This window comes from Anabrus simplex, chromosome 6, assembly GCF_040414725.1.
Source record: "Anabrus simplex isolate iqAnaSimp1 chromosome 6, ASM4041472v1, whole genome shotgun sequence".
Lineage (NCBI taxonomy): Eukaryota > Metazoa > Arthropoda > Insecta > Orthoptera > Tettigoniidae > Anabrus > Anabrus simplex.
Window position 1 is genome coordinate 313313777 of NC_090270.1, and position 12152 is coordinate 313325928.

Here is a 12152-nt window from a genome sequence, read left to right on the forward strand (position 1 = left end):
TCAATTTCAAAAAAGTGCTGTACAATAACACAGAGTATAAAACATTATGCAAAATCTCAGACATTCTTTCTGGTGAAAACTACTGCATGGACGGGATTGAGGAGGATTTAACAGCAAACGACCTTCCTAACTTCAAGTACACTCCGATCACATCAGTTGATGTTGAACGCAGCTTTTCGACATATAAAACCTTGTTGGCTGATAACCACAGCTCATTTACATTTGACAATATCAGAATGACATTCGTAGTGCAGTACAACTCAGAGTAAAGTGAACATAAACCTTTTGTTAAGTGCTAGAAATCTATTTTGATTGACTTTTCAGTTTGAGATTAAGATGTCATTTTTGAAATATTGGTGAATTTATTATTATATGATCATTTTCCCCATTTTATAGTGCATTTTTTAAATTTTTAGGTAATTTACTCCAGTCATTTTTGAAAATTTTAAATTCATTTTTAAAATCTTTTTATGGCATCAACATCCAGGCCCTAATTATGGGTAATCATACATCACAGAACATATTATTTTGTTAACACTAACAGTGCGAGTAGGACTTGGCTCGTTCTTTACGTGTTTTGGCTGGACTAAACACATTCTTTCCGTGTACTCCATATTTTTCCACTGCAGTATCTCTGTCACTAAACCCACTTCTGCCAGTTAAATTTATTCCTTAGAAAGTGTTCCCAATGCAATGAGGGTGTTTAGGAGTTGTAGTAAGGATGTAAAGGAGAGGGCTTATAAGTCTCTGGTAAGACCCCAACTAGAGTATGGTTCCAGTGTATAGGATCCTCACCAGGATTACTTGATTCAGGAACTGGAAAAAAATCCAAAGAAAAGCAGCTCGATTTGTTCTGGGTGATTCCCGACAAAAGAGTAGCATTACAAAAATGTTGCAAAGTTTGGGCTGGGAAGAACTGGGAGAAAGGAGACGAGCTGCTCGACTGAGTGGTATGTTAAAAAATAATAAAGGTGTTCTTTAATCCACCTATTCAATACTTTATTTCCACTCATAGTGGATTAAAGAACACCTTTATTATTTTTGAACTGTAAATTTTTCAATATGGACCAAAAATGAGGTGTCAACGGAGAAATGGCGTGGAATGACATTAGTAGATGAATAAGTTTGTGTGGTGTCTTTAAAAGTAGGAAAGATCATAATATGAAGATAAAATTGGAATTCAAGAGGACAAACTGGGGCAAATATTTGTTTACAAATAGCATTTTTCAGGTTTTTACAAAAAGGTTCGGTATCATTCCACAAGCAGTAGTAGTAGCAGTAGTAGTACTAAGCTAAGAATGTGGATGGGAATATGCACAAAGAATAATGTTCAATATGGGGAGAGGGAGTAACAGACGGTAGAACAAACATGAGAATACAAGGGAGCAAGGACAACATCCACATATTAATATGCCATTATCTACATAAAAGGTCTCTCTCCTCACCAATCCCAATCCTGCTAGATCCATTTTATAGTAGTTCTTTGTGATATTCATTTTTAGGAAGGGGTGTTAGGGATTGGAATAACTTATCAAGGGAGATGTTCAATAAATTTCCAATGTCATTGACATCTTTTAAGAAAAGGCTAGGAAAACAACAAATAGGGAATTTGCCACCTGGGTGACTACCCTAAATGCAGATCAGTAGTGAGTAATTAATACTCTTTCTCTATTATATAATCTTAGTATAATTAAGATTTAAGATGTTTTACACACATAAGTGAAACAGCTCATGCATACTGCTACTTTTTTTAACGAATATTCCCTTGAGCTCATTTACTTGCCAATGATCACCTACCAGTAGCTGCCCCAGCTTCACTTCCCATCTCATCCACCTCTATGAAGGCTTTTTGAACAACACTGCTCACAATAAGTGGCTGCTTACAATCAGCAATGCCAGTCAGGTCTGCACTCTTGAAGTCAAAAGCGTTAGTCATTCCCAACTAAAACAAAAGATTAAGAGAAAAAGAAATAAACAATGAGGAAGTAAAAGAGAAATAAATAAATGGGCAATCTGTACAATAACATTTTAAGTGAAAATTGGGACAAATAATACTATCATCATCAACATTTTTGCTTACTGAAGGTTGATGAAGGGTAAGAATTTTTTTTTTTTTTTTCTTAAGAAGGTAACATATCACAAAATCATTGTACATATGAAATATTCTTAGCCCATTTGACTTTTATTTAGGCAGATATCTGATATCATTTACTAACAAATATCTTATAGACATGATATAGGCTTGTGGGCCATGTCAAGAAAATAAGGTTGTTCAATATGGTTGTTTTAGAAGCCTTTCTCGAGGACAGTCAAGATTTTCTTCTGATGTTGCAGAGCATAGTTCTCTGCGAAACGTAAAGAATTTCACCTTATTTTCTTGACACGGCATAAGCCAAAGAGCCTATATCATGTCTATAAGTACAGGCCATAAAAGCATCAATGGCAACAAATATCTTCCTTTTTTTTTTTTAACAACAATTCCAGTTGTAGAATATGCACTTTCATCAGCTTGTACATACTGTCTATACAGGGTGCATCAGAACTATACCAACAAAGACATCAGGGATGCTGTTCGTGTTATGTTAATAATGATGGTGCAATTGGATTGGCGGAATAAAGAATTTCTTTTCGAGAAAATGAGGTTACTTTGTTACTTCTAGGTCCGGGATTCAAATTGATGAACTTTTCAGATCATTCGGGACATACCGCACATCCTGAACAGAGTCCAAACGTCACTACTACACCACTGTGAACTGTGCATTCAAGGAAGGCATAGTGAACATCTACTGTAATCAAACCATTGGGCATATTGTTTCCTTTGATATAGATGTTGATTCCCATAGGGACCCTGAAATATTTGTCCCGAATAAGTAAATTTATAATACCGGTACCAATATAAATGGTCCATTATTGGACATCATAAATTTTCCAGCTAACTCATTCCTGGTTGCCAACATTTTGCCCCAGTGTGCTAAGTTGGGCTCTTCAGTTGATAAATAGCACACCCACCATTTGGGACAAATATTTCAGGTTCCCTATGGGAATCAACATCTATATCATCTGATGGCCAGGCAGGTATCAATTTTTGGTAATGAAACATAGTCTCTCAAAGTGCATTGGCACTGCCGGTGGCTCCAAGCAGCCTACGCAGTGGCCTCCATGGTATCCACTAACCATGCGTCTTGGTGGGTGTGCTATTTACCAACTGAAGAGCCCAACCTAGCACAGTGGGGCTAAACGCTGCCAACCAGGAATGAGTTAGCTGGAAAATGTATAATGTCTAATAACGGACCATTTATATTGGTATTGTTTCCTTTGTTCAGTATTTAATTCCATTTACGATGTTGTGAGTAAAGGAATACACAATTGTGGGGCGGCAGCATTGCATCTTCGAGCATGTTAAATAATAAAGAACGTTACTGCGACCAACAGACGAGATGAGAAACAATCTGATGCATTCCTTGACTGACAAGTTTGTCTTAATTACGGTGTGTTCTTGTACTGTGTGTGCAATTGCAGCTATTTAGTAAACAAACTGTGGATATTGCGTGTAAGATACAAGGACAATCCTGTGCGAGTCGAACGAGGAAACTTGCGCATACGCGCGGAACATTATCTCTGTCTACATCATACACTCTACTTCCCCTCCCTCCCCTTCTCTTCCCTTAAGCACGGCAGCGGCTTACGCTCTGGCATAGCAAATATGGCAAGTTTGTTAATTTGAATCGTGCACCCAGAAGTAACAAAATAACCTCATATTCCCAAAAATAAAAACTTTCTCAAAAAGAAAAATTTTCTCCACCAATCTGATTGCACCATCGTTCTTAACATAACACGAAGAGCATCCTGTGTTTTATGTTGGTACAATTCTGATACACGCTGTAGGCTGAAAGTTAAATACCATATGTGTCACCATGGAAATTACTATGTCTCACAAAAATAAAATGTAGAAAGACCTACATACTTCACAATTAGGTATACAGTCCAATAGTGATGCACCATATTTGAAGTATTGTCTGAAAAGAGTAACATGACAATTTATTCTACAAAAACAGAAAGAGAAAAGTGGAAATACTTAATAACTCTTCATCTGTCCAGTCTTTGAGGTAACTAAAACTAGATGTTTCAGCATGATGGTGAAATCCACCCCAGAGTTAACATTTGGTTGCTGTAATATTTATGGAGATTAAGATCCTCTGAGAATGATGAAAATTAAGCACAAGTTAAATAATTTCAATGTCTCCTTGAGGTACAATACATTTGAAGCTATGTTTAAAACGCATCTCAAATCTTCTTCTTCTTCTTCCTGAAATGTTTCTGTTTATGCAGGTCGTTCACATCTCAAATCGCGGAGCAAAATTTCACTCCAGATGTCATAGTGTTACGATGATCTGTCTGATTATTCAGAAGATGAAGTATCATTCTACTGCAGAAAACCTAAAAGTTGTAAATTGGCTACTCCCCAAATCACTTTAATGAAACGTAAATTTAAATACTTAATCAAGTGAACATCAGTTGTGGACTTTCCTGAATGTGAAGGAACAGTCTGGGACAAAATAAAGGACTCAAATTGGTGTACAGTTCAAGAATTCCTACTGTGATGATCAGCAAATCGGACCATGAAAGACACTAGTGTGATTTTTTTTAATACTGGAAATCTTCACCTAGAGACAGACAATAAATCTGCCTTAATTTAAAAAAAAGGACTATCAATCATTACTCATAATTGCATTTGTAAGAAAGTATGAAGCATGTAAAATGATTAAGTATTAAGTACATCAACATGATTATAATCCAGGCTTTAAAAAATTCAACAATGAAACAGAGAGTTGAAGCTTCTGCGGTCTGTTAAACTACTGTTATGTTCTTTATTCAGGTTGGATTGTTTCCTTATTTTGTGTATAGGTTGCTGATATTTTGAATATACTGTATCACTGCATTCTTTTTCTAAGGTGACTGATGTACCCCTAATTGATCCGAGGTGAACAACTCCCCAGGCAGCCAACATCAACTACGAAGGTGGTCTCTATGCCTTGTCTTATATCTCCACCTCCAGTCTCCCACAAGTTCCGAGGACATATTCGGATCAACTGGAATGTGTTTCTCACCACTTATTCAATTGGGAAATTTCCGTGACTGTTCCGTAACTTGGTGTTCTTGTAGATTCATGTTCTGACCTACATACTGGTAGTTTTGTGTGTATAACAGCCATCCAAGAATTGCTTATTTTTGTACCATTCTATGTTATTTGGGTGTTTATTTTTATAGATTTTGGATTTTTCTTTGAAGATTCCATGACTCAGATGCTAAAATCTTAGTTTTATCAAAATATATTTTGCAACTGTTTGAGAGGAATGGTCAGTTAAGCTGAAATGTTCATGTTTTGCAACTGTTTGAGAGGAATGGTCAGTTAAAGCTGAAATTTTCATGTCTTGATTTCTTGTTGTGGTAGATATGTTCTTTGGGTCAGACAGAAATTAATCACTTTGTTTCACCAATGTAGTAGATACCACAGCTACACTGAATGTGGTAGACTCCAGAAGTCTGTCATTCTATGGTGTCTTTGACTGGTTGTAAATAATGACCTATATTCCTGAGTGGCTTGTAAATGGTCTTTATGTCACATTTACTTAATATCTTCCCAATATCAGTGTCTTTGATCGAATCCTCCTCTCCTGAGTTCATTTCTGCAGTAGCCTTACCTTCACATTGCTGTTCTATTTTGCTAAAGATACGCTGAGTGCTATGTAATGATTATCCATTTGTTTTGTTTGTTCCGGTCAAGTATTTTTTTTTCCATTCTTTGTAATGTTCTTTATTGGATACTGCTATAGCTTTATGAATGAGTCTGCTTTTGTGATGGGCGGTGGTGAGGGGATGCGTGAAATGTTGTCAACCTCTATGCAAGTCCTCGTTTACACTGACGATGTGTGGCACATCGTGTAGAACAACATGTTGACTGGAATCAAATGCTCATTCACACTGACTACGCCACGTGTTGAATACAAACAAAGCTGCACACAATAAGAGAAAAGCAGTGGTTTGAGCATAAGCTCTGGCAGGAAATTTCTTAGTTTGTGCTAATCGGAAGGCAAAGTGAAGGAACAATGCTGGGAAAATATGTGGATATCTAGGAGGCAAGAGAAAGGATTGTTTACATTTCAGTACAATAAACTGTGACTCGAAGATGAATATTCTTATACTTTCTAAGAATTAATACCAATATAAATGGTCCATTATTGGACATTATATATTTTCCAGCTAACACATTCCTGGTTGCCAGCGTTTTGCCCTCGTGTGCTAGGTTGGGTTCATCAGTTGGTACCTAGCACACCCACCAAGATGCTGGCTAGTGCATACTGTGGAGGCCACTGCATAGGCTACTTAGAGCCACCAGCAGTGCCAATGCACTATGAGAGACTTTGTCTCTTTACCAAAAATTGATACCAGCTTGGCCATCAGATGATATAGATGTTGATTCCCATAGGGAATCTGAAATATTTGTCCCGAATTAGTAAATTTATAATACCAATATAAATGGTCCATTATTGGACATTATAAATTTTCCAGTTAACTCATTCCTGGTTGCCAGTGTTTCACGATTCCCTATGGGAATCAACATCTATATCATCTGATGGCCAAGCAGGCATCAATTTTTGGTTGAGAACAAAGTCTCTCATAGTGCATTGGCACTGCCGGTGGCTCCAAGTAGCCTACGCAGTGGCCTCCACGGTATGTACTAGTCAGCTTCTTGGTGAGTGTGCTAGGTACCAACTGATGAGCCAACCTAGCACACGAGGGCGAAACGCTGGCAACCAGGAATGAGTTAGCTGGAAAATTTATAATGTCCAATAATGGACCATTTATATTGGTATTATAAATTTACTCATTCGGAACAAATATTTCAGATTCCCTATGGGAATCAACATCTATATCTTCTAAGAATTATTCTAGTACTGGTGGAGCTGCGCTGCTCTGCAACATTCATTATAAGTTGGTCAGACAACTCGTCTTGACGTGCCTGTCGTAGTCGTATTGCTTTGCCTACCCTTTTCATTTAATATGGTACATAATAGCTGATTCATTCGTAATGTAGTTTATAACACTTCTTTCCATACAACATTCGCTGTGCTTTGACCATTTGGGATAATCTGGATCTTAACATTTTCAAACAATTTTCCCCGAGATAGTGCATCAAACACCTGGCCGGGAGTGAATACTGCTTTGGGTAAGTAGACACCCACTGTTTCAAGAGTTTGTCCCTGAGCTTTATTAATGGTCATACAAAAGGGAAGTCGACTCGATACCTTCCCGCCTGTGCATATGTTGACTGTTTTCTCTTAACAGCATGCAAGTTATTAGGAACGTACTGCCATCAGTCGAGTGAGTACGTTTAGAAGCTGGAGAAGGTCAGAGAATCAAAGAGTATCTAGCAGAGAATAGTATTCTTCCACAATCAGAGGAAGTGTATACTCTCTGGCTTCACAGGTAATAATAAAACATGGCTGCATGCAATCACATTACTAAGGATGAAAATCACATATATCAAAATATTAATGAAAGTGTTAATAACTTAGCAACCTCCTAATGTATTGTGGACTAGGTTAAGCCTTCTCATGCTATTATTGGAGTGGTCATTTAGTGATTTAATTTTAGGATTACTCAAAGTTGATTGAACATGGAGATTTATCAGTGTCTGATGGTTTGCCAGCCAGTAATTTCAGAGAGAATAAAAAAAGGAATGAAGCAAATCGGTCCTATAGAATGGCTGGATGGACTGGAAAAAGCTGTTTTTTAGTAAACTTTTTAAATATATAGATTATTATTAATATGGAGGCACTTTTAGTTTTTCATCCAATCTTGTAGAGACAGGCCTTACTTGTTCCACAGGCTTTCTTGCTTTACTTGATTAATTCTGATGGCATAGTCACCTGGAACTTCTTCAGGAACTTAAGCTGGTCAAAAAAATACAGCTTCAGTGTGTACATATATCATTGTTACTGTACCAGACTTCTTATTTTAGGCTTTATTTCTGCAGGCATGGTATTGAACCAAATATCATGAAGACATATACAGATGCTACTTAGAACATCTTGTTTTATCCTATATAGACATTCTTTGCTCCTAATGTCATACTGACAGGTAAATTACTCATATAACTTTAATTTCAGCACTTGAGATCTATTCTACTTAGACATGCTGACTTAATTTCAGCAGGTGAACAGTCAGCTACACAGTACCACGTGCCAATGAGGAGGTTTGGGTTGGCTCGGATCATTTCGGTTCTCTGGAAATAGAAGCACCTTGTATTCATCAGATGTTGGAAGGTAGGAGCAGAAATTTCTGTTGCGGAGGCATGCACTGTATGTGTCGCCAGTGTAAATGTGTAGATAAAATGACCCAATCCAAACTGAACAAACAATGTAATAGTGATATAACAGAGGTTTGACAAACAGAACGCACTTTCCAAAAGTGCCTTGTAAAATATTGACATCTACGTGGATAGAGATGTTTCTTCCAGGTTCTGTTTAATTTTTGCTTTACGTTGCATCAACACGGATAGGTCTTATGGCGACGATGGGACAAGAAAGGCCTAGGAATAGGAAGGAAGTGACTGTGGCCATGGCCTTAATCAGGGTACAGCCCCAGCATTTGCCTGGTGTGAAAATGGAAAACCACGGAAAACCATCTTCAGGGCTGCCGACAGTGGGGTTCGAACCCACTATCTCCCGAATGCGAGCTCACAGCTGCGTGCCCCTAACCGTACGGCCAACTCATCCGGTTAAGGTTCTGTGTAGCTAACAAGGAGCAGAGATGTCAAGAGTTAAATGTGACAGTATAAAAATGTAGTTATAGTGGGATGTAAAACCAGTAAGTTAACATTATTTTTGAATGTTATAGAGAACTTGCCTGTTTCAGACATTGTGTTAATTCAGATGAATGTTCTAGTTTAAACTTTGGAAGTGAGAGACAAACTTCTTCATCACGCAGACCCTGTAGAATGGCTGTGAAGTCCTGGCTTGGCAGCTTGGCTTCCAATTGCTGCAGGCCATCAATTTCATCCGGTAACAGGATCAGCAGGCTCAGAGTGTTTCCCTAGAAAAACAGCTGTGCAAGTATTGCAAACAGATATCTCATTATTATACAGGGAGAGGCAGCAAGGATTTATCAGCACTTAACACGTTCACTCATAAGACTCCCAGCTACATTAGGATAACAAAGTGCCCACAAGAACAAAGATGATTTATTTTTTTTATTTTTTTTGCTAGTTGTTTTACGTCGCACCGACACAGATATGTCTTATGGCGACGATGGGATATGGAAGGGCTAGGAGTGGTAAGGAAGCAGTCGTGGCCTTAATTAAGGTACAGCCCCAGCATTTGCCTGGTGTGGAAATGGGAAACCACGGAAAACCATCTTCAGGGCTGCCAACAGTGGGATTCGAACCCACTATCTCCCGAATACTGGACACTGGCCGCAATTAAGTGACTGCAGCTATCGAGCTCGGTAACAAAGATGATTCTGAATAAATCATACTTTGTGCCAGTCTCACATACAATTTAGAAATATGCAAAATAAAAGAAAGAGAATTTAGTAAATTGCAAGCATGTGAAATGAAGTTCCTACAAACTACCCTCCAAAAAACACGCATGGACCATGCAAGGAATGATGACATCAGAATGGAAGCGGAAGTGGACTCCATAGAAGAGAAGCTAGGGACTTGGGGACTAACATGGTATAGTCATGTAAAGCAAATGCCTGACACAAGAACACCACATGCATGCCTAGAAGGAATGGTTGAAGGAAGAAGGCCAGTCGGAAGACCTAGGAAGAGCTGGCTACACCAACTGAGAGACAATGTGGAGAGAAGGGGAGGGAACTGGGAGTCAGTGCATCAGTTGTGAGAGAGAAGGCATTTCTGGACAGACAATGATGGCAAAGACTTGTTCAACACCACCCTACCTGGCACACTGGAGGGGTTCTATGATGATGGTGACATATAGTATCTGACAACAGATATTTCTAATTTTTTTTGATACAGTTAACTCTGAACGTTATGTGCAAAACATACTGCACATATTTTTAAAAATGTTAACTGAGGAAGAAATACAGTACGCCTACTTCCAGCAGGATAACAGCCCATACAGCTCATCAGTCAACGCATGCATTAGAACAGGTGTTCAATGAGTGAATAATTAATTAATCATGGACTTTGCCTGACCCTCGTTCTCCTGATTTAAATGTCTGTGATTTTTATTTGTGGAGAACGTTAAACTAGGAAGTGTACAAGAACAATCCATGTACTCTTGAAACTCTGGAGAATCAAATCAGACAACTGATACATGAATTTTCAGAGGCGGAGGTATGAGTGTTTCGGAATTTTTTTATGCCAGTAGAGTGTTTTTATCGATAATTATGAATATCATTTTCAACAGTTGTTTTGATAGAAGGTAAGATCTACATTAGCTTTCAACTTCATTCATTAACTCCCACTCGCCCTGGTACAAAAAATGAAATGAAATGTCGTATGACTTTTAGTGCCGGGATATCCCAGGATGGGTTCGGCTCGCCAGGTGCAGGTCGTTCTATTTGACGCCCGTAGGCGACCTGCATGTTGTGATGAGGATGAAATGATAATGAAGACAACACATACACCCAGCCCCCGTGCCATTGGAATTAACCAATTAATGTTAAAATCCCTGACCCGGCCGGGAATCGAACCTGGGACCCTCTGAACCGAAGGCCAGTATGCTGACCGTTCAGCCAACGAGTCAGATGCCCTGGTACAGATTACAGGTGAGTCTAGAAGTGAATTTTGGGGAATGTATTCTATTTAGGTGATGTAGTAAAGATGTAAAGTAGAGGGCATATAAGTCTCTGGTAAGAACCTAATTAGAGTATGGTTCATAGGATCCACAACAGGACTACTTCATATGAGAAATGGAAAAGATCCAAAGGAAAGCAGCACGATTTGTTCTGGGTGATTTCCAACAAAGTAGGAGTATTACAAAAATGTTGCAAACTTGGGCTGGGAAGACTTGGGAGTAAGGAGACAAGATGTTCAACTATGTGGTATGTTTCGAGCTGTCAGTGGAGAGATGACGTTGAATGACAGTAGTAGACGAATAAGCTTGAGCAGATCTTTTAAAAGTAGGAAAGATCAGAATATAAAGATAAAGATGGAATTCAAGAGGACAGTTTGGGGCAAATATTGATTTATAGGATGAGGAGTAAGGGATTGGAATAACTTATCAAGGGATATGTTTGATAAATTTCCAGGTTCTTTGAAAACATTTAAGATTTTTTTTTTCTTTTTTACAGTTTGCTTTATGTCACATCGACACAGATAGGTCTTATGGTAATGATCGGATAGGAAAGGCTAGGAATGGGAAGGAAGTAGCCATGGCATTAATTAAGGTACATCCTCAGCATTTGTCTGGTGTGACAATGGGAAACAACGTAAACTATCTTCAGGACTCACAATGCTAAAAAGAGAGATGTTCCACCTATTCAATACATTGATAAACTGTTGCACAAATTAATGTCACAACATGTTTAGTTTGGTTTGGGACCAGTTTCGACACATATCTATGTCATCATCAGCCGATAGAAAATACATGGCAAGAAGTATATAATTATCAACACACAAAAATGCACATTAAAGGATAACTGTAACACATATGAAGTGAACATTCGAAGTTCATGTAGCACTTTACCATGAAGATAATTTTTGTAGAGATCATAAGCAGGAGGATCCTTTTTAACCTCAAGATCTGCAGCAAGAGTGCACAAGAACATCACACTGCTTATGATCTCTACAAAAATTATCTTCATGGAAAAATGCTACATGAACTTCGATTGTTCACTTCTCCAAGAAAGTGTCATATGTGTTACAGTTATCCTTCAATGTGTTTCTTTTGTGTATTGATAAATGTATACTTCTTGCCATGTTTTCTCTATTGGCTGATGATGACATAAATATGTGTCGAAACCGGTCCCAAACCAAATTAAACATGTTGTGACATTAATTTGTGCAACAGTTTATCAATGTATTGAATAGGTGGAACATCTCTATTTTTAGCATTGTGATTCTCAGTTCAATACGGATCAATTATGAAGTTTTTAACTTTAAATATCTTCAGGGCTACCGG

The 12152-nt window shown here is 38.1% G+C and overlaps 1 protein-coding gene across 5 annotated transcripts in view; it reads right to left on the reverse strand.

The window, feature by feature from the left end:
• The window catches only part of LOC136876525 (serpin B3), a 115570-nt gene that overhangs the window by 24149 nt on the left and 79269 nt on the right, over positions 1-12152 (reverse strand). For all 5 annotated transcript variants that reach the window (XM_067150552.2, XM_067150549.2, XM_067150548.2 and 2 more), the window contains exons 6-7: positions 8911-9096; positions 1798-1942 (exon numbers count right to left, since the gene is read on the reverse strand). In XM_067150552.2, coding sequence (XP_067006653.2) covers positions 1798-1942; positions 8911-9096 — 331 coding nt within the window. The remainder of the gene's footprint in view (positions 1-1797; positions 1943-8910; positions 9097-12152) is intronic.